The sequence below is a fragment of the Melitaea cinxia genome, chromosome 3 (genome assembly GCF_905220565.1).
Source record: "Melitaea cinxia chromosome 3, ilMelCinx1.1, whole genome shotgun sequence".
NCBI lineage: Eukaryota > Metazoa > Arthropoda > Insecta > Lepidoptera > Nymphalidae > Melitaea > Melitaea cinxia.
The window spans coordinates 7,214,893-7,238,932 of NC_059396.1; the positions used below are offsets into that span (position 1 = coordinate 7,214,893).

Here is a 24,040-nt window from a genome sequence, read left to right on the forward strand (position 1 = left end):
TATCTATTATGATTTTAAACGGTATATTGAAGAATTATTTTTGTAATGACGATAAAAACATCTTACTAGTTAAAAGAATAAACAACTATGCAGACAAACATGAACCAGAGTTGAATGTCTCGAAAAATATTCTGAAATTTGTTCATTTATTAAAAATTAATACAAAATTTGGTAATAATTTTATATGTATATATAGTACACGTTTGTTTATCCACACTTAGCTGTACATATTGTTGAATATAACGGTCGTGTATTACAGGCAACAAGCAGATCGCGGCGCTGGTGGTGTGGGCGCGCGACATCCCGCACTTCAGCCAGTTGGAGCTGGAGGACCAGGTGGTGCTCATTAAGGCCTCGTGGAACGAGCTGCTGCTCTTCGCCATCGCCTGGCGCTCTATGGAGGCACGCCTACTCTTAAATCATTTACCTAGCAACTAAATATTTTATGCACATTTATGGTTACTGATCTAAACTTGTTATGGAAACACTAATAAACTTGGATGATGATATATCTGGCGTTGACTCTTAATGTATTTTATTTGGGGCTACGCCATTATATTTTGTGGCCATAAGAGAGAATTTTAAAAAGTAGATTAAAATAATGCGCCTTCAATAAAGACAAACAAGACAAACTCTTTCGCTAATAAAATTTGTCTAGCAATAAATTTATTTTAATTAATAATAAATATTCGTTGAGTGTGATATATATTAATATATTTAATTTCACACACAATTTTTAATATATTTAGTAATGTATTTTGTTTTTATTATTATTTTTTTAATTCTGCTTTTACAAGTCAGCGGTAGCTTTAATTGAACAGCTTATGTGTTTTTAAAAGCATAATTTTATATAGATATTTTACGTTAAAGTTATAAAGTATGTTCATGCCTAATGATAAAATAATTTATCAATAAAAGTATACATACATATGCAAAGATAAATTTTCACAATGTGTATGGGATATTCTTATATCAGAAAATAAAATTGCATTTAAATCTATCTTTAATGGAACATAAATCTATTAAAAGCAAAAAAAGTTGGCAACATCACACGCGACGTTAATTTGGAACTTAGTGATGAATGGTGCCAAATATTATATTTAATAATTGAAGTTACGAAAAAAATACTTATAAAGATATCTAGATTGACACGTTGGCTAATTGGTCGAAATACTCGCATTCATAATAGTTTTTAAAATGAAAACTTTACGTGTGTTTGACGTCGAATCTAATAGAATATAAATAAGAAAGATTAAATAGATATTTTTATTTATTTCATCACTTCATATATATTTCTTATTTAATACTTAATTTTTCTTTCTTTTTTCTTATTATTTAATTTTTTTATTTGTTTTTTTAGTACTTGGAGGACGAGAGGGAGAACGTGGACGGCACGCGAAGCGCCGCGCCTCCGCAGCTCATGTGCCTTATGCCTGGTAATTATATCACAAATAAAATTTGGGAGATGTTATATTTCTGTAGGAATTGCTTGCTTTTGCCAAGAACGATTAAGACTCATTTCAAAATTGTAATAAAACAGAATCATCTACCTACTGCCATGCCCTTTGTAATGGCTTTAAAGGTTTGCTTATTGTTTTTTTATTTTTTAATATGGCTTTTTGACGACATTTTAAGATGGGAAAACGGGACCTTACTGGTTTTATTCTACTTTTCCCACTAAGAGCTGGTAAATTTATAGTTTCAGTTAACACTGAGAGACTGGAAGTCAGATTTATGTTTCGTGACGATTATAAATACGCGATGTGGTGCCCGATGTATACAGCTTACTCATATTTTGTACGAGCGCTATATGTTAAAAAAAATGAAGCGTGCGCGGCCAGACCCGGGGCGTGCACGTCCCGATACCGATACGGCCCAGGACTGACCCACTCGCCGGCCCGCAGGCATGACGCTGCACCGCAACTCCGCGCTGCAGGCGGGCGTGGGGCAGATCTTCGACCGCGTGCTGTCCGAGCTGTCGCTGAAGATGCGCGCGCTGCGCATGGACCAGGCCGAGTACGTCGCGCTCAAGGCCATCGTGCTGCTCAACCCCGGTGCGTGACACCAATGTTGTTCGTTAACCTTATCACCGACCTTACTTTATTTATATACTAGCTGACCCGGCGAACTTCGTATCGCCTAACACAAACTTTATCGTATGGTATTAAAGTTCAAATTGACTTTTAAGTATTATCACAAATCTTTTGTATGGGAGTATAGAAAAGTGTTGTTTTTAGACTTTTTCAGGAAATTTAATTTTTTTTTTTTAGAATTTTTCTCTCCGTAAGAACCATTCTCGTACTTCAAGGAATATTTTAAAAAAAGAATTAGCGAAATCGGTCCAACCGTTCTCGAGTTTTGCGCTTAGCAACACATTCAGCGACTCATTTTTATATTATAGATAATCACCTACAACACTATTCTGCTTTTTTTATAATAAACGTGTACTGAGTATGTCTCTCGCGTATCCGATATTGACAGAGTGAGATGGGTGGTGTTACGGGTAGGGCCTATCGCCTATGTTCTTGCTCTAAAATTTACTGTAGAGTAGAGTAAATTAAATTATTTTTATATATAAATAATTTATATAATACATAACACTAAAACAATATTAGATATAGTATAAATATATGCTCAAGAACTTATAAATTTAATTATTATTATAATATTAAATTATTATTTAATTCTTTGTAAATATAATATTTGCTAACTAATCAATTTCTTTTCTTTATCGGTGATTTTTGTGGTCAATCTGAACCGTCAAAAAAAAAAAAAAAAGAAAAAAAACGAAACATCTAATAATAGGTATATTGTTTTTTTATTTATTTATAATATAGTTAGACGTAATTTGTAATTTACTCATATTATGTATTATTTTATCTATTTATAATAAACAATGTATAATATAATATTATTTTCAATTTAGTAAAAATGTTTTTTACTTTGTACACCGTAGAGACGTGAATTCATATTGAGCTTGAAATTGTCTGGGCGATTTCATTATGTGATATTATTTGTTTTTCTGTAGATTGCGAAGGCTGCTTAGTACGCTAACTACAGGAAACATGTCCGCCAACAACAATGTACAAAGAATATCGTCTGATTCACTCACTAAAACACTTGCTACGCGCAGGTAGTCGCTGAGTCGAACTTAGTGTGCATGTGTGCTACAGCATTTGTGTACGGACGAAATAATTTCGGTACTTATTTGTTAAAAAAAAAATACAGCTTATAGTAACATATTTTACGTATAAAAATATTGAGTATTGACAGAAGACAAACGGTTGCTAAACGTGAAAAGCGTGTTATACGGATTATTCTACGTGGGATGTAAAAAACTATTTACGTTGATATTTGATGCTTTCGTATCAAATTATAGTCCTAAAATGTAATCAAAGCGTTCGTAGACCATAACTATTGAATAATTTGTTTTCAAGTAAACCGAGTGTTACAGACGTCTCCTATATTTGTATATTTGAAATATTTTCTACATAATGTTATTGTAAAGTTGAAATGATTTTATACTATTTTTATACTAAAACAATTTTTTTAATTTACAGATATAAAGGGGCTTAAGAATCGACAAGATGTTGACGTGCTAAGAGAAAAGGTAAGTAATCATTTAATTGTATACGGTTAGATCTGGTTAGTTGTTCATTTTGAAGAAGCTGTAATATTTCGTGCAATAATCAAACCGCAAATGTTTTAGCAGGACGGTCACAGCATTAGCCTATGGCCGTTTTGCTGACGCTCGCGGAATAGCATACATTTGTATTGACCATACAGATATTTGCGGTGGTCTGGGCGTTTTTGCTCGTCTATTGTTTTTTCGGATCTCCGATTCAGGAGTAAATCCTTGTGGTGGGTAGTGAGCGTCAGGCTTTATTGACTTATTAACTTGATTGGTCCGTCGCAGATGTTCTCCTGCCTGGACGAGTACTGCCGCCGCGCGCACAGCTCGGACGAGGGCCGCTTTGCGTCGCTGCTGCTGCGGCTGCCGGCGCTGCGCTCCATCTCGCTCAAGAGCTTCGAGCACCTGTTCTTCTTCCACCTCATCGCCGAGGGCCACATCACCGGCTACATCCGCGACGCGCTGCGCAGCCACGCGCCGCCCGTCGACACCAGCGCCATCATGTAAGCGACTCCACTACGGACGCGGACCACGAAGAATTTCGTACATTGACCCTTCAACTTTTGTCTTTGTCGCTCGCGTAAACATATTGCCGTTGCGCTCACACAGGTGCAGTGACAGCCGTATTCACAGATTGTCACCTTTGGTGATACATATAAAGACTTGTGGTTGTGCACGTGGACTTTGTTTTGTTTTGATACAGTAATGCTTTTTTTAACCTTAACAATGAAACAACATTCCGTGTTTGGATACGCTCGCGTTTAGTTTCGTTTTTGAGGTTAAGATTGTTGTTAGTGGTGTTTGGGTTTTTGATTGTTCAATTTGTTTGCTGTTATTACAGTAATAAAATGGAACCAACTCCGTCTACTTCTCGTCCACTCAAGAAGTTTGTGTCTCCGCGTATGAAACGTAAAATGTCTCATTTTAGCGAGAATGAGAAAGTGATGATAATTAACGTATTTAAGTATGTAAAGGAAACTTCGACTTCTGATAAATATACTTCTAAACAAGAAATGAAGGATGTTACTTCAAATATTTTAGGTATATCAAAATCTGCTGTATACAGAGTGTTAAAAGAATATACTGAAACTGACACGGTCAAGCCGGCGGCGAAACCGAAGAAGCGGTTATCAATAATAGATAAGTTAGACGATTTTAACAAGTACTGCATAAGACGAATTGTGCATAGTTTTTGCCAAAAAGGAGAGCTACCATCAGCAAAAAAAGTGTTACGTGCTGTGAATGCCGACGATTCTTTACCTAATTTGGGCTTGACGTCATTGAAAAGGGTATTAAAACATTTGAAGCTTAATAGTCGAATAGATCGAACTGTTGATTCTTTCAAAACTAACGTAACTGGAGAAACATCTGACAGTTCGTCAGAAACAGGAACCGATTTTTCTGAATAAAGAATTAAATGTTTCTTTTTAAAACCATATTTACTTTTATTTTTTTTACCAAATTTAAGTCACAAGATTCATCGTTTTTTATTTTTAATTTAACTCAAAAGTTAACATTACTTATATTAAATGCGAATGTGTGTTTATTGGTGTCTTTTTTCACACAGCAACAGATCTTAGATTTTTTTTTGCATACACAAAGTATGGCCCTCAAATTGTATCTATATATATTTATAAGTTCTTTTCTATGATTAAACAAAAAAATATTTTATTCTGTGACTAGACCGATCCACGGATAGACAGCGTAGATTTAGTGTAGTGTGCAAAAAACGAGTTCTAAGACCTCCCAAATTCTAAAGTACCGATTTTTTAAAGCTTCGTACTTTATAAAAATTTTGAGAACCACTGGCAGTAGGCAAAAGGGTCATTGTATGAAATTCTTCGTGCTCCGCGTCCTTACTATACTCGCGCCACGTATGGCTCCCGACCGCCATCTATACGGGGAAACTTAAACTACCCTTTTGGAATGAGACTACCGCCGCCATCTACTGTAGGAGAGGTGCTGCTGTGTTGCTCTGTCGAGCGTCTTGGGATTATTTTAGTCACGGTTATGACAGCCGCCGAACCGGTTAAAATAAAAATATGTAATTCCCTTTTGGGACTAAAGAAAAGATACAGAAAAAAATTGCGGCTTTGCTACGTAATTAACAGTGACGCGGTCAGTGGAACAGTTGTCTTATCGACAAAATTTTAAATACAGCTAATAAATGACCGTATATTTTTTGTTCAATCTATGAACCCAAAAGCTTATTTTAAACTTAACGCTATATAAAAGTGTTTCCCAAAAATTGTTCTGCCATGGCCCAGTAATTTTCACACTGCTCCTTCGTGACCCACTTAATACTTTTAAACCCCATGGAATCATCCATTAGGTAAAATAATTAATACACATCAGACGCATACTCTTTATCACTATTCCCGTATAATTTTGTAAATATGACCACTACTATGATGTCCACAATTCCGATAGAAGTACAATTGATGCAGTTTCAATCGACTTATCAATGTTTTACTCACCATTTTGAAAGATCTTTACACTACACTAGTGTTGTGTTGAGTTAAAAATGGCGTAAGTTCATTTTTATTCTCTTTATCGTTTTGTAATCAGTTCAGGTTAAATCGTTAACATTTTAGAGCTCACGGAGATAAAACACACGCTCTTCTCAAAACGTAGTGAGGCTTTATATTAGTAGAACAAAGTAAGTTATATCAAACATTTTATAAAAATGGTACGTCAGGGTCGTACAAATTGGAAAGGAATGTTTAATAATTATCAAAGAATATTATTCATTCGTTTTTATTAAATGTCTTCTTTTATACGTTAGTAATTACTATAGTCCGGCCGCTGAAGAGAAAGAACTTAGTACAATGACCTTTTTGCCTACTGCCAGTGGTTCTCAAAATTTTTATATAAAGAAACCATTAAACACACATTCGCATTTAATATTTTTTTATTTAGCATCAACAAGATAGTATACTGACAATAGACAGTTATAATCATAAACAAAAGATCTTAATAGCTAAGCGTTATCTTAATTATAGGTGTTACACTCATTCCAATGATTTAATACATTTCCATAAATATCTAAAAAAACTAAGAGCCCTATTGACTTGAATCTTTTTGTAAAATAGTTTTGAGTCGACCTTTCTTTTAAGACTAATTTCAAAATGATATCCTTATAAACAAAAATTTACATTTTCAAGTTACGTAATTATTTACAAGAATCTCGCAATGTTTTTGTGTCTCTTACTCGTTTGCAAAATGAAAGAGAGAAAACTTATTAAAGCGGCTAATCAGTTTCCTCACATGACTTGAATTGTCCTGACATGTCTTTTACTCGTTCAGACATGCATCGACTTGACTCGGAATCTCGTCGACGACAGAAACTAGACGAGCGCATCCCAACAGTATTAAAATTTTTGAACTAAGGTAATACGAGTACTCAAATCTCGCGACAATTTTTTTATATCATATAATTTATGTAGTGACTTTATAAGTAGGTAATAAAAGTTTTAAAGTAAAAATTAATTCTAAACATTTTTTAATATGGCGCCGTCTATAGTGACGTCTATAGCCACGGTTCGCTTAAACCGAATATAAAAATCATCATATCAAAAATTTCGATCTAAGGGGTACATCGTTCCATAGCTTAATTGGCTAGAGCGCCGACACGGTCAGTCGGAGACGCAGGTTCGATCCCCGCTGGAACGGTCGATTTTTGATATGATATTAAAAAATGTTTAGAATTTCCTAGTGTGTGTGTGACACAAAAATAAAATCGTACAAATTAAAAATTAATTTTTTCCTTTTAGTGCATTCAAATAAAACCTTTTTTTTACTTTTAATTTGTGATGTCTATGAACAAAAGGTTGACAATCTGTGAATACGGCGGTCACTGCACCTGTGTGAGCGCAACGGCAATATGTTTATACGCGAGCGACAAAGACAAAAGATGAGGGGTCGCTGTACGAAATTCTTCGTATTCAGCGGCCGGACTATAACATATAAGACGAGAGTTCAATGTGTACAGTTATTCGTTAATCGTGACCTGAAGTAATGAATATTAAGATAACGTGCCTACATTATTTAAATGTATGAGTAATTTTAATTCGTCTTGCACTTGTGAGAAATTCAATGCATTGTTAATCTATTTATTGCCTTTTTTGATTTCTTATATATTATTATAAGACAAGAAATTAGCATCATGTTAAAAAAGTGCAATTGGCTTGCGAAAATAAGCAATAAAAAAATGTACATATTGTAAGGCAATGTCAGAAACCAAAGTTAGGTTTTATTTGGATCGAAAGTAGATGATTGAAAACGCTTATGTTTATTAACAAATAATTCACCCGTAATAATATTACTGATTTTCTGTCAATTATTACACGATAGACGGTTTTACTCAAATTAGTAAAAATCGCAGCTTTATCATTCCATCTTGTGTAGAAAACATCTCATTTCTTATTTTAAAAGCTAATTATTAAGAAATATTACTTGTTATTTTAAGCGTAATTTTTAATTTGCATTATTTAATGTTAATCTATGTTTTTTTTTAAAGTGAAACTTCTTTAGGCGCACGAGGGTAAAATTTTTACGAATGAAACGGCGTCGTTTTATCGATGGCGCTGGAACGGAAATCTAGCTTTATATTTGTTTATATAAACGAGACTTAAAAATTAGTTTGTCAAAGAAGTTTCACTTCTGACATGTGTACTTTGTACGCACGCACTTTTTTTAAATATAATCTACCAATAAGCTAGTGAAGGATTCATTTATATCGACATTTATTTTAATTTTTGAAAGCTACGTAATGTCGGTAGTTATGAGAAAAACTATTTTGAAAAATATTAGCAATTGGAATTAAATATATAAAGTATTATTTAATTATTAGTCGAAGAAAATAAATGAAATTAACGACAGCATAATAGCGATTCTTTTAATCATTCGTTCAATCACTACGATATAATATTCGAATCGACAATCAAATACAATTATGTTTCTTTCAGAACTTCAGTCGGTATGCCGATGATATCACCATTTCCTTCTATCGCTCGTTGAACGAATGAAACAGACTGTAGTGCTATCTCATTCTCTCGAACTCTGATCGAGGAAGGTTTGTAATTTGGGTATAAATTGCTCAAAACTATTGCTATAACTAAAAAAAAAATATGCATATGATTGCTGAACAAATAGAGCTTCCTTGTGTGAAGTATAGTTGTCAATCTATGCATATTTCACACACTAAACCAAAATGTTAACGTTATTGTTGTTTTTTTTTCGATAGCGAAATTTTTCAGCAATTTGCCTGTTTATGTGGGCCATCATTTTTGTTATTTTATTTTATGTGAACAAGAGAAATAATCTATACATTAATACGTGCAGCAAAAACTTTGTACCCATTTTACGAAAATTGTGCGGACACTTATAGTTTATATAGAGAAGGAGTGCAGAATGCTATTTTTTTTTAAATTATGCATAAAAAGTACATTACGTCAATAAAAAACATTACACACACTACCATGTATTTGACACAACACACGCATACATACTCTTTTGTTTATTATTATAGAAGTATAGTCTTTGACAACAGAATTTTAAACTTATAATTTAAATTAATAATGGTTGAATTTTGATCATTGGACGATAATAGAAAACGACGGAAATAGAAAAAAGCGTATACATATAAATATATATGTATACGCAATATATATTGTCGTCAAAAATGTTATTTAATGTAAATGAGGCCGCCTCTTCTATTATAAAATAATTTCGACAGTTAATTATTGCAATTAATCGTCATTTATAGGAAACTGTAATCGTCTATTAGATGTTTGTAGTACATTATATTTTAAGGTTAGGTAATTTTAAAGTTCTACCAAATTGTTTAATTTACTAAAGTTATTAGCGTAGTTATCAAACCCTAACATAAACGTGGCGTAATATCAAAACATTGATGGTCGGTTGATCTTGATCGTCTTTGCATAACACAATTACACATTAATTTCTGGGTTATGATTATGTTGGTGCTTTAATGTGCATTGTGAAAGGCATACCATATTGATGTGCGTAGGGATATCACTTGTGTTAATGTTATTGATAATATAAAATGTAAATATATCCTTGCATGTACAATTTATTAATAATAAAATTAATACCTAATTAAAATTAAATTATAAAAATAAACTGTATTTTATCCTATACTCGTGGTGATGTGAGGGTGGTTTAGATAATGGTGTCAATGGCCTATTTTATTGATATTGAAGAGTTAATTATTTTTTAGGCCAGTATTTTTACCTCAGTAATGAAAAGCGTTTCGGATGGCAGTTAAACAAAATTTGCCAGTATTATTAAATCAGATTACTAAAGATCTGCTATGTAGAAAAATAAAGGTGCAAAAATTAGAACATTTTAATAGTTGTTCAAAACAGAACAAAAATTTTATCATAACAATACATTATTGTTAATTCTATGGATATTTTAAAATAGATCATGCAGAATGTAGTGGAGAGCTCAAGTAGACAGCTGAATTGCTCGTTAGGTTGGTTAAAACAATATTTTAATATAAGTGAAGCCTTCTCTACATTCTTAATATTTTGTTGACGGATATAACTGTTGGTCATTCATTGATGTAATATTAAAGGGTTGAATTTATCCGTGGGAAGGTTGGAATTTTATATTGGAATGTTGCAGCGGTTGTGAGAAGATTTATAATGATGTTCACTAAATATCTGATTATATTTAAGTTATATTTTTTGTATAGACCTAGTTGTAAGCTTTAACGGTGATTAAAATAAAATCATCATAATAATATTAGTTTTATTTTATTACCATGGGAAAATAAAAATTATGGATATTATTACAACATGTTTAAATTCATATAGCACAGATTTCTCATTTTTATTATATTTATTAAATTTAAGTAAATATGATAAGGCACAGCCAAGCAGTGTTGTTTCTATATAAAAGTTTATAATAATGATAACATAACTGTTTTTCATTGACATTGAGATAAAAAAATACTAGTGTTAGACTTACAATAAATGCAAAAATAATACAGTTTCCATAGCTTATTTGTTGAAATGAGAGGCTTCCATGGAATCGAATGCGTCCATGTCCACGTTAATTCTGTAAAAAAGAAAAAAAAAAATACAGTTAACTCAAGTTATTACAATATTTTTTTTGTACATAATGCCGCATATTTTTTTCTTTATTAGTTTATTACTACGTGGATCTTATAACCTCACTCAATAAACAAGCTTTTGCAATTATCATGATAAGTCGGAGCAGTAGATAGTGACCACGATCATGGTTAAAAAGGGTCTGCATATTCTATATGTTTCATACTAACAAATCGCATGAAATTTTCTTATTATTTTGATGTTGCAATTTTCAATTAAATAAAGATAAATTTTGAATTTCAATTTTTAATTAAATAAAGATAGTCAGTCTAGGATTTTTTAGGCAACCCATTTTTAATACATTATCTAATATACTAAATTTATTATAAAGTATGTTTCATTCGATTATCAGCTCGGTGAATATCGGTTCGGATCTTCTACTATAAAAAAAAAAGTAAAATTACTCCACATCTTTTGTGTTCCGCCATGTTGGATTTAGACTGATATCACATAGCTGACCATGACATATATGCTTTAAAATTTTGTTACGGTCATATTGGTTACGCTTTTAAAAATGTACTTATTACTGACATTTTACTTATTTACTTTTTCGGTACAATTTTCAGTAATATTTCGATGGCTCCTAAGTATACTGAGTCAACTCTACTTTTAATAACTTTATTTTTTTGTTACATAAGTAGATAGGAAATGAAGTAAATGTTATTAATATCTTAAAAAATGAAATTATCAAAAGTTGTTAGTTGACTCAGTATACTTAGGAGCCATCGATTTGTCGGAACGATAAAGTACTAATCGTAAATGATTCCAAACAGCCGAAACGCGGTAAGCGTAGATTTGCCACGCTAGTAATATAATAAGACGAGGCACGTACTTGCGGAAGGCGGCCTGCACGTCGGCCACCTTGCCGGGGTGGCACGCGACGGCCAGGCGCGCGCCGCGCCCGAACAGCGCCGCCAGCCAGCGCCGCGCCGCCGCCGCCGCCGCCGCCGCCGACACCGCCGCGATGGCGCGCACCAGCTCCCTGCACACCACTGACTTAGCTATCGGCGCGGACGGACTGAAGATCGCTTTGCACATTGTGTAGAGGTCACAAACGGAAAATAATTTTTTTCACTACAACAATCATAATTGTTTGCGACTGGCGGGTTTTGGGGGGTGGGGGGCGGAAGGTGGAGGGGGAGCTACACTAGGTAACACTGCTACCCTTCGGAAACCAATGGTTATGGAGATATTATGGAGATACCCATGGTTAAAGTTTTAAGATTAGAAGAAGAATTCCGCAGCTTTCACACGTTATTTTCGAACAGGAGTACGTTTCAGGTTTACGTTTTCCGTATTCATTTCAAGCTAGCTTATTACAATCACAATTTTTATAATTAGATAATTATATATACGCATAACATTACCTGTTATAAGTGTCCCCAGCTTGTTTGATGTAATTAAGGAGAGACTGGCTCACGACGTCAGCGGGGCACTTCTCGTTCGCCACTACTTCGTACAGAGCCGTGCTCTTTGCCGAAGCGAATAAATCCTCATCGAACTTGCCGTCTGCTAAATACTCTTCCTAAAATATAATTTATTCATGATTTACGATTCGACGATACGATTCAGCCTGTAATATCCCACTGCTGGGCATAAGCCTCTTTGTCCACGTAGGATAATGATCGGACCTTTATCCACCACGCTGATCTACTGCGGGTTGGCGAATATTTCCTACTATGAGAATCTATTACTATCAAGTGTATATGCGAATAGAAATACCTCATAAATATAGTTGAATTCTATGGGGGAAAAGAATAAAGTATCTTTTTTTTTGGATACCGGAGCATCATGTTCTAAGCCTGTATTAATATTATAATGGCATTTATTTAGTTCAAGCAAATCTAAAACTTCGAACTCAATTTTCTCATATGTCGATATTTGTACTTTACTGCCTTTTACCCAAGTATGGCAGTAAAAATAAAATAAATAAATACCTTTATCATACAGATACAATCATCTATCTACTACCAAGGTAAGTAACTAAATGTTTGTTATGCGTAATAGTGGACTGATATAGGTAATTTCTTTTTCTTGATAAATCTAATACTATTAAACGAGCAATTCTTGTATATTTATATAAAATTCTCGTGTCGCGGTGTTTGTAGTTAAACTCCTCCGAAACGGCTTGACCGATTCTCATGAAATTTTCTGTGCATATTGGGTAGGTCTGAGAATCGAACATCTATTTTTCATCCCCCTAAATGTTAAGGGTAGTCCACCCCAATTTTTTTTAATTTTTAGATAAATTATTTATTTTTTATTTTATTATGATTTGGTGTTGAAAAATGCATACAACCCTAAATTTTCACCCTTCTACCACCAACCCTTATTTTTAAATAGCGTTTAGCGGCAAGACAACGTTTGCCGAGTCAGCTAGTATATATATAATATGAATCTCTGAAACGGCTCCAATGATTTTCATGATATTTAGTATGCAGAGGATTTCGGGAGCGATAAATTGATATAACTAGGAATGTCGTTTTATCCCTGTTTTTAGGCAAGGAAAAAATAGTTACAATATCGTTAGAATACGTCAATAGCGCACTTGTCAATCAAGTTGTAATAGCTCAGGTGGGAAATTGGCCGGTCGGGATCGACCGAGAAGACCACGGTTCAAATCCCCATGTCTCCAGATCGATTTTTTTCCTTTGTTTTTCGAATTGCATTCATGATTTTTTTATTTAAATAGCCAGTTCATATTTTTATTATTATGCGGTGAAATCGGAAAATATTAATATTTTATCAATATGTAATTCGTATTTAAATATGATATCCAAAAAACACGATTTACTAAAAATACCGAGCTAAGCTCAGTCACCCAGGTACTGCACATATGAGGCTAGCGAGGGTCAGTGGGGAGGGTAGTCACCACGATGTCCTTGGCGCGCGAGTAGGCCGCCACGGCGTTGGAGGCGCGGTAGAGCGAGAACACGACGCGGCCCTCGCTGGGGCTGGCCGCCACGCCGTAGCCGTACGACAGGCCGCAGCCGCGGATCAGGCGCCACATCGGGCCCTGGGGGCGGGACGAGTCTCGTTATTTATTATCTGCATTCAGCCTGTAACATCACATTGTTGCGCATAGGCCTCCTTCTCCGTGTAGGAGAAGGACTGGAGCTTAGTCCACCCCCGAAACAGAAGTAAATCTTAGTGAGTACCGTTGAATGTTGGGCGTTTATTTATTTATTAGAATTACCAACAGAGATTACAACAATAATACAAAAAGAAGTAATTTGGACAGGACTTGGAATCAATATCGAGATGAGTATATTTAGACAAAAAGTCTTCAACGATTGCATAGGATTGTATACCTAAAATAAATAAATAAGGTTTATACTTTATATCCTTTAGCCTCCATCGCATATTCATTGATTAATTCAAGTTGTTACAACCCACTGCTAAGTATAGGCCTCTATGCATGAAGGAGAAGAATCGGAACATAATCCGCCACGCTACTCCACTGGTATCCTCAACACCATCTGATATTGGTCCTCCAAAAACCAGATAGAGTGTAATATAAATTGTAAGCACCTCAAGTTGCGTGAAGTAGTTGAGAGCGACAGCAAGGGGCGCGGCCTCGCTGACCGTGTAGCCCACCGGGCCGGCGCTCATCTGCACCAGGAACGAAGACTCCAACCCTCCCACTCCCACAACCATACCCCCACTGCTGTTGTTCATCAGCTCCGCATCCAAGTACAGATGTGGTCTGAACGATTAATTTTCATTATTGATTAATCACAATAGTGTTTTTTTTTAATAAGACTAGGTCGGCAAATAAGCGTACGGGCAACCTGATGGTAAGCAGTTTCCATAGCCTAAAGACGCTTGCAAGACTAGAAGTATCGCAAACGCGTCGTCGACCCTATTCCTTACCTTTCCCAGGAGCTCTGGCCACCTTACTCACCACAGGAACACAAAACTACTTCAAAGCACTATTATATAACTGTGATCTGTTGTACTTCCTCTGTCGGGCTGCTTCAGATTTTGAGCATGAGATATCCTGCTGGGCCCTACCTCAATGATATGGATAAGTTGAAACTAAAAAAAATTTGAAAAAATTCTCAGGGTTCACAATCTGATATATATAAGAATAGTTTCATTGTATTAAAGAGAAGTTTTAGAAGTACTTTATGATTTTTATCTCAGCATTGGTTTTTAATCCTTGATTAAGAATCACCTATGGCTAATCACCTTGGCCCTCATATTGCATGAGAAACAATCAACACTGTTGGGTAGTTAGTGTCCCAAAGTCAAAAAAATTTAGACACTAGACGGTTGTGTTATAAAACTAAGCAGTACTTAATACCGAAATTATACATATGAAAACACTAACTTGGCAGGAGCGGTATCTTTGCCTCTCGCAAATTTCTTCCAAGGTTCTACGCTCAGTTTGTACCGCTCAAAGTCAGTAGCGAGGTGTAACCAAACATTTTCAGTTAGGTTTCTGAATGTCTGTTTCGCCTCTTTTATCGCCGATTCGGCTGAATCTCCACCCGCGTTCAACTGCTCCATTAGTTCTTTGAGGAACTTCTGCTGACGGAGTACGGAACTCCAATGAGTATTGCTGTCCTTGGAGTACAGTGAGTCACGAAGTATGCTGTATACCATTTTGTGGCCATTTCTTCTCACCTAAAATTATTGGAGTATAGCAGACAGTACACAGTATTGAGGTAATAAATATATATAAAGGATAAAATAATTCTGTGACTATATTTATACCTGTGCCACATCATTAAGTAGTCTTTGAATAAAAACTAAAAGTCTTTCCTTTGTAATTTCAGCTGTATACAAAACTTCGAATAAAAGATTAACAACTTCTTCGTAATCAGATGGTTCGCACTGAAACAAGACAAGTCTTATAATTATTTCAATACATATCCAATTTCTATTAATTTTAATGCTGATTGAATCTTGGAGTACATCAACTAGTCTCATTTAAATTAAAAGTGGTGAAATATTATTTTTAGTTAGTTCCAGTTTTCAACTCATAATTAATCGACTGCAAAAAAAAGAGGGGGTTACTTAATTCGACCGTGTATGTATATATATATATATATATATATATATATATGTATATATGTATATCTCTTTTTTTGTATGTTTGCGGATAGCCTCGTCTTTTATGAACCGATTTTGATAATTCTTTTTTTGTTGGAAAGAAGATATCCCAAGTGTGGTACCATGATAAGGAAACCAAGTTCTGATGATGGAATCCCAGAGACATGGAGGAAAACCCTCAAAAATCGTAGTTACGACTAGTGCGTTTGTTAATTTTTTTCGTCTACTTATGTTTTATTACTTGTCGATGTAATTGAAGTCGGTTTTTTTCATTTGCGATCAATCCCAATTATTTATATTAAATAAGGATAATATAAAAATAATTATATAAATATATTTAAATAGTAGATGATTATAGTAAAAATAATTTAAACTACTAATTGAATGTTTAACTTTTACTTACCCTCGTTTCGACATTAACGAAATGTCCAAAATTTCCAACAGCGAAGTTTCCCGATTTACCAAAACCTATGGCATTGGAGAAGCTGACCGTTAGTTGTTCTGTGGCGGATATTACTTCTTCGTGAGATATGAGGTCGTCGCCGCGTCTCACTGGACACTCAGCGAGACCGTTCAAGTGCAGGGGTAGCCATTTGCGGGTAGTTTCGTCCACTTTTGATGTATCAAGGATTAAATTAATCTGTAAAATTTGAAAAATACATTTTTAAAAGTAAATAAATAAATATCTACACAATACACACACGGTCGTCTGTTCCTAAAGTAAGCAACTTAATGCTTGTGTTATAGGGCAACAGCCGACTGTTATAGTTAAATATTACAATTTTTTTTTCGATAAACATACTTATAAATAATACATATATAAATATTTATATTACACCCAGACTTGGGGTGGGAATCGAACCCACAACCCTTGAAGCAGAAAGCAGGGTCACTACAAACTGCGCCAACGGGCTAGTCATAGTAGTAGTTTTATTAAGGTAGGGTACATCAGGATCTCCTGATATAGAATATCCTGCTCAAAATCTGAAATAGTAGTCTGGGGAAGTACCTCAACCTAACAGAAGATCACAGCTAAATAAAACTGCTTTCAAGTAGTATATTCCTGTGGTGAGCACTCACGTAGACAAAGTTGGTGTGTAAGCTGTGCACGCGCGCGAAAATTGGCAGTTGCGATAAGTCGAAGTGTGGACACGAGCCGGAGTCCGAGTCGGTGCTCCAAGTGGAGATGGCGTGGCAGTGCAGCGAATCGCACGGCGGTACTGGCACTGCTGCCAGAGTACCGGGGGGCGGCGGGCGCTGGGAATTCAGTATATATATATATATCATCATCATCATTCCAGCCTATTGCAGTCCACTGTTGGACATAAGCCTCCACAAGTTCGCGCCAAAATGCGAGAACTCATGTGTATATATATACAATTGTTATTATTATATAATTTTTCAAATTTTTGGAGGCAATTTATTGATTTTTCATGGGCTATTGAATGAAGGCAAATATTCTTAAAAGCGGGCACTTTTATATTAATACTAGCTGACTCGGCAAAAGTTGTTCTGCCATATAGAAATAGAGACATCATTACCACCTATGAGTATTAAAAATAACCTATGACCTATTATCATATTTACCAAAGATGCACCAAAAAAAAAAACTATAAAAAGCTATTTCAAAGAAGTTCTGTATCAAACATTGTGACACCAGATTTTTTTTATTTTCGACAGTGAAAATTAAAAAAAAAGGGAGCAAATATGCTCAGTTTAACATGTTTACATGTGATTTTTTTAAGGCCAGTGAGATTTTTTTTTTCCATATTAATTGAACAATAATTCTTTAAAACAGAGGTTAGTAAAAGGTAAGCTTGTCAGAACTATACGAAAATCAATTATATCTTATGCTATCTGTACCTTGCTATAAGATGACACAATTCATACTTTACATATGTACATATTTCTAGCTGTCGTAAATTTTATGTCATTATTATAAAAATCTAACCTCATTGAACTCCACAGCTTCCTCGAGTTGTTTCTTTTTATCTGCTAATCCACTTTCACCCAATTGCGCCCTCTGTGCTTGTATTCTTTTGTTTTCTTCTTCTGCCATTCTTGAGAGTACGAGAGGAAAATAAGTTACAAATGTGTGAATACTTACACGTAATAAAAACACAAATATTGTAAGAATGAATGAATGAATGAAAAAACTACGTTAGTGTTTGGGATTAATCTTGGTATGTTGATAGTCAAAAGACAATTCTTATCTTCAAAATCAAACGTGATGAAACGAAATGGATAAAGTTAGTTTGAACGTATATCACTTTAATCATGTATCAATTATATTTTTCTTTGTAATGCGAGTCTATAAAGTACTTATAATAATAAAATTTTACTAACTTAGCCTGCAATTGGATGCTTGGTGAGCCGATTACTGTAACCAAGTCATCGTTGAAATATTTCTGTAGAAGATCTAACCAAAAGACACCATTTTCAGAAAGTAATTCTTGGAGGGTTTGTTGAGGATTCATACGAGATACAAACTGCAAAAAATACATCAACTTTGAATGGGTACAAGATGATTTTAATAGAGAAATAAGAACAATTGACTTTATTTTAAAAATGAATGAAAAGGTACAAATATTACTTGACTGTGTAACATTAATCTAACTTAAAATAATAAGGAGTCCAGATAATTTTGACTGGATTTTAGATAAATGAAAATGAATAGTTAGTACAAAAAATAATTACTTTGTTCTACTCACATCTTGTTCATTCTGTGAATACAGAGCATCGCCAATACATCTGAAAGCAATGGCATGGTGTGGGTCAGATTCAAGACTGGCCACAGTTTCTCTCAACTGCTTTTTTATCAGACGTTTCATACGGTCCATGTCAATTGCTTCCTCTCCTGAGACGAGACTTTTCAAACACGCACGAGCTTCATCTCGGGCAGTTTCCAATTTATCAATTGGTACATTTTGTAACTCGATTTTGATCATTGGTGCTATGTTCTCATTTAGATTGTACGATATCTGAAAATTTTATTTTATTAATAGCACAATCGTGTACACGGAGAGGCTCACGTCTCCCGCCAGTGTGCGGTATAGGTCGAGTAGACTGAGGGACTCACGTCTCCCGCCAGCGTGCGGTATAGGTGGTGTAGACAGAGGGACTCACGTCTCCCGCCAGCGTGCGGTATAGGTGGTGTAGACAGAGGGACTCACGTCTCCCGCCAGCGTGCGGTATAGGTGGTGTAGACAGAGGGACTCACGTCTCCCGCCAGCGTGCGGTATAGGTGGTGTAGACAGAGGGACTCACGTCTCCCGCCAGCGTGCGGTATAGGTGGTGTAGACAGAGGGACTCACGTCTCCCGCCAGCGTGCGGTATAGGTGGTGTAGACAGAGGGACTCACGTCTCCCGCCAGCGTGCGGTATAGGTGGTGTAGACAGAGGGACTCACGTCTCCCGCCAGCGTGCGGTATAGGTGGTGTAGACAGAGGGACTCACGTCTCCCGCCAGCGTGCGGTATAGGTGGTGTAGACAGAGGGACTCACGTCTCCCGCCAGCGTGCGGTATAGGTGGTGTAGACAGAGGGACTCACGTCTCCCGCCAGCGTGCGGTATAGGTGGTGTAGACAGAGGGACTCACGTCTCCCGCCAGCGTGCGGTATAGGTCGTGTAGACAGAGGGACTCACGTCTCCCGCCAGCGTGCGGTATAGGTGGTGTAGACAGAGGGACTCACGTCTCCCGCCAGCGTGCGGTATAGGTGGTGTAGACAGAGGGACTCACGTCTCCCGCCAGCGTGCGGTATAGGTGGTGTAGACAGAGGGACTCACGTCTCCCGCCAGCGTGCGGTATAGGTGGTGTAGACAGAGGGACTCACGTCTCCCGCCAGCGTGCGGTATAGGTGGTGTAGACAGAGGGACTCACGTCTCCCGCCAGCGTGCGGTATAGGTGGTGTAGACAGAGGGACTCACGTCTCCCGCCAGCGTGCGGTATAGGTGGTGTAGACAGAGGGACTCACGTCTCCCGCCAGCGTGCGGTATAGGTGGTGTAGACAGAGGGACTCACGTCTCCCGCCAGCGTGCGGTATAGGTGGTGTAGACAGAGGGACTCACGTCTCCCGCCAGCGTGCGGTATAGGTGGTGTAGACAGAGGGACTCACGTCTCCCGCCAGCGTGCGGTATAGGTGGTGTAGACAGAGGGACTCACGTCTCCCGCCAGCGTGCGCTATAGGTCGTGTAGACAGAGGGACTCACGTCTCCCGCCAGCGCGTCCTCGCGCTCCACGAGGCGGCGCTGCAGCGGCGCGGCGGCCGTGTCGCACAGGTAGCGCAGCAGCAGCGCGCAGCCCGTCAGCTCGCGCAGCGCTGTCTCGCTCGTCAGCAGCGGCCCGCGCCAGCCAAACAGCACCTGTCACGAGGGAACATACATATATAAATAATAAAATTCAAAAGCAACTAGCTCAGCATGTAAAAATTTATTTGTCAACCAATAAATGTTTCAGGTGTAATACCAATTGGCATAATTCAGAAAATTCAGAAAACATCACTTGTTCCATTTTTTTAAATTTATTTATAAACGATTAATAAATACAGACCTGTCCACAATCTTCAGTATCAGCAGGCCACTGTTCTCTCAATTCACCGTAGTTTGGTGGGGGAGGAATAGTTTGCCATGGCCTAACCCATTCTTCTTGAATCTCCTTTTCCCTCTAATAGAACAAAATTGAGACAGTGATAACTATTATATTTTATTTTATTAAGATTAATAAATATGAATATATACATGGTTTATAAAAAAAATTATAATGCATTCAAAGCATGAACATGTTTGCAAGTCCTGCAAGATTATATCTTATATGTGTATAAGCAAACCTGTGGATGTTGTTCATATTTTATTTGTTTAGGTATACAAGTGTCTACTATCTTTAAACGAGCAATTCTTGTATATATATCCAAACATTCTCATGAAATTTAGTATATAGGAGGTTTCGGGGACGATAAATCTATTTAGCTATGATTCATTTTTAGAAAATTTACCCCTGTTTTTAGGCAATGAAATGGCTTCAATATCGTTTGAATACGAAGGTAAATTTCGCAATTGTCTATAAAGTTGTAATAGCTCAGGTGGGAAATCAGCCGGTTGGAAACAACTGAGAAAGACCACGGTTCAAAAGTCCCCATGTCTCCAGGTCGACTATTTTTTTTTTTCAAATAGAAAACTTGTGTTTTATTTAAATAACCAGTTCATATTTTTTTTTTATTGTCGGTAAAATCGAAAAATACTATCCATTTTTTATAAATATGTAATTCGTATTTAAATATGATTTCCAAAATACGCGATTTACTAAAAATACCGAGCTAAGCTCAGTTACTCAGGTGCTGAATACTTATACATATTGTTGTGAAATAATACTACACCCATAGGCTTGTAAATAAGAGCGCCTTCTTGGTATCATGTATACTTTTGCTACAAACTATTAACTATCAATTACAGATGGTCAGCCTTGTGACTGCCTAGAATTAGTAAATAAATAACTACAGCAAAAATTAATATGAATTTCTCATGCTACAAAACAATGTCCAAAATTACAAGTCTACATTTAAATTATTATATTGTATTTTAATTGTAGTTCATGTGACCTTAAAAATAGTCATAAAATTTATATTACTTGAAGGATACTATTTTTTAATATTAATATCATTGAAATAACCTTTGCCATGATGTCATCTTCTACAACAGCGAGTGCTTTGAACACGTCATTTGCTTCAATTTGACCTGTTAATATAATTGTTAAATTTTCTGCTCTATAAAATTTCTTGTGATAATCACGAACCTAAAAATGAAGAAAGATACATATAAGAATGTAATCATATCATGATACTTATACAATATGTTAAGAGTAGTGTTATTTAGACATAAAAATGAAGACAGATAGGACACAAACAACTTAATGATAGACAGTGAATCCTGTCATTAATATTACAAAACTACTAGTACATTATGTTAATTGATTACAAATGATAAAAACAGCCTCTAGAACTGATGAAAAATTTATAATTACTTTAGTGTTGTTGGTAGATATTCTAAGATTCTCCATAATTCCTCCAGTTTCAGATGAATATCCACTATTGGGATACATAGCTCTTTGTAATCTTAATTCACATCTAAAAACAAATATAACAAAAACCCATTAAACTGGTATATAAATTTTAAATGTTTTATTTTCATTGTTATTCAATGTACCTAGAATCAGCTGTGTTTTCTCGTCCTTGCATTTCACAGTACACAACGCCTGCATCTTGACCTTCTCCATCAACGTGATGGACCTCAGTAATGAAGCCCTGTTCAGTGAGTGTAGGTCTAAGGATATGATCGAGGTAGATAGGCAGTAGAGTCAACATCCCAGCGTTTCCCGCCGTGTGAATGGTATAGCAAGTGTGGTCAATGTCGGTCCAAGCATTGGTGCCATGTGCCATGCATCGGTTAGCTAGTAAGTCGAGGATTCCCTTGTAAGGGTATCGCTCTGAACCCAAGAAGATGAGATGTTCCAAAGTATGCGGCAGACCGTCATCATCATGAGCTTCGGTTGCTAATAATATATTGTTTGTTAGTTACAATTTGTAGCAAGATGAAAAATAACAAAATGATTAATTAATGAAATAAAAGACAGTAAAGAACGTACCAAGAGAAAAAAATCCTTTTACCAAAGGACCCTCGACGTCTGCTATTATTACTTTTAATCCAGTTTTCTCGGAAACATATTTATTAACAGGTATAACATCGGAAGCTTTAGTTGAAGAAATCAGTTTAAAATGAGACATGATTACTTTTTTTAATGTCGACTAGAGAAAAATACTAGCAAAATAAAATGAGGTAAGATATCGCAGAGTTTACAAATTTATCAAAAACCCAGCTACCGGTATAACTAATATAATTGTGTCCACACTCCACAGATGACTGTATTTTGGTTTTGAGTTTTGACTATGACTTCTGAGGTCATACTCGAGTGAATAGTGATGAAATCCAAAAAGATCAAAATGTCAATTTGACAGTTTTAGGGGCTGTTTTACCGGTTTTGAATAACGCTATTTAACTGACGACGGTATCCAATAGATAAAAGTTTATAATAATAGTAATAAGATGAACAACTACCGAAAGGACATTCTGAAGGTGTGATACTTCTGACCTCTGTCGAGCATATCGTCATCCCGGTGAGTCACTCAGGCATGTAATTTTGAACTGTTTCGCGCTTGCTAGCACTGAGTACTTGCACAGACAAAATCAAGCGGTCAAGAATCTCCACCAAGAGTTTGCTTTCGTGAAGGGTCTCCTGGAACAGAAGATGCCATATTATCAGTACTCACCGGTGCCAGTAATTGAACGCGTCGGAGTCCGGCTCTACTGAGACGTGCCTGTCGCCACAGACAGGACGATACTGGCAAACAAAGCTGATATCGTGGTTATGGACAAGGCACGTTTTAGTTGATAACTCATCCCTCATCTTGCCATGAAAGCCGAAACAGAAAAAAAAAACGTAAATATCTGGATCTGGCACTCGAGATCGTTGATTCGTGTAATGTGAGGTCCGCTGAAATCATTTTTATCGTAATATCTGCCAAAGGTTTGATCCCGGTTAGCCTCGTTCACCATGTGAGGCAACTGGGGATCCGAGAAATTTCACTCGTAGCCAGGATGCAGAAGGCGGTGTTAATCGACTCGGCTAGGAATGTCTGCCGGTTTCTCAGCCTACTGGCCTAACCCCCAGCTGTCTTATCCCTGCTGGGGCGTAATTCTCCACCCGCTTAATTATATGTAACTATATGTAAATTTGCCATTGGTATTGGCCATACAGGTGTTTGCCGTGGTCTGGGTGTTTGTGCAGTCCTTGTGGGTCTCCCCACCGTGCCTCGGAGAGCACGTTAAGCCGTCGGTCCCGGTTGTTATCATTTACAACTGATAGCGATCGTTACTCATAGTAGGGAATATATCCGCCAACCCGCATTGGAGCAGCGTGGTGGATTAAGCTCTGACCCTTCTCTTATATGGGGAAAGAGGCCTATGCCTAGTAGTGGGATATTACAGGCTGAAGCGTATAGTAAATTTATTATTTTATCTATATATTAATACATGGAGCAAAAACTTGTTACCCCTTTTTACGAAATTACACTACAATGCATTTCACACACACACACACACACACATACACACACGCATATTATACTTTTTTAACGAATAATAATAAAAAATTTTTTGGTTGAT

At 36.3% G+C, this 24,040-nt stretch overlaps 3 protein-coding genes across 3 annotated transcripts in view; 2 read left to right on the top strand and 1 right to left on the bottom strand.

The window, feature by feature from the left end:
• Window positions 1-4,139, top strand: part of LOC123669362 (protein ultraspiracle homolog) — a 42,202-nt gene extending 38,063 nt beyond the window's left edge. Inside the window, exons 5-9 of the mRNA XM_045602967.1 lie at window positions 260-402; window positions 1,361-1,436; window positions 1,905-2,054; window positions 3,561-3,610; window positions 3,917-4,139. Of these exons, the coding sequence (XP_045458923.1) occupies window positions 260-402; window positions 1,361-1,436; window positions 1,905-2,054; window positions 3,561-3,610; window positions 3,917-4,138 (641 nt within the window). The 3' untranslated portion in view covers window position 4,139. The remainder of the gene's footprint in view (window positions 1-259; window positions 403-1,360; window positions 1,437-1,904; window positions 2,055-3,560; window positions 3,611-3,916) is intronic.
• A 47-nt stretch (window positions 4,140-4,186) lies between these two features.
• Window positions 4,187-5,067, top strand: LOC123669360. The gene has a single exon (XM_045602966.1). The coding sequence runs from the start codon at window positions 4,480-4,482 to the stop codon at window positions 5,038-5,040; it is 561 nt and encodes a 186-aa protein (XP_045458922.1). The 5' UTR covers window positions 4,187-4,479; the 3' UTR covers window positions 5,041-5,067.
• Window positions 5,068-10,391: 5,324 nt separating this feature from the next.
• Window positions 10,392-22,730, bottom strand: LOC123669363 (uncharacterized protein C05D11.1-like). Its single transcript, XM_045602968.1, has 18 exons — window positions 22,464-22,730; window positions 22,025-22,370; window positions 21,843-21,945; window positions 21,492-21,614; window positions 20,376-20,489; window positions 20,036-20,188; window positions 18,540-18,809; window positions 18,175-18,317; window positions 17,780-17,888; window positions 16,909-17,085; window positions 16,232-16,468; window positions 15,490-15,609; window positions 15,104-15,399; window positions 14,302-14,476; window positions 13,643-13,786; window positions 12,138-12,295; window positions 11,603-11,752; window positions 10,392-10,717 (listed from the first exon to the last, which is right to left on the bottom strand). The coding sequence occupies exons 1-18, from the start codon at window positions 22,600-22,602 to the stop codon at window positions 10,660-10,662; spliced, it is 3,015 nt and encodes a 1,004-aa protein (XP_045458924.1). The 5' UTR covers window positions 22,603-22,730; the 3' UTR covers window positions 10,392-10,659.
• Between the last annotated feature and the right edge of the window lie 1,310 nt (window positions 22,731-24,040).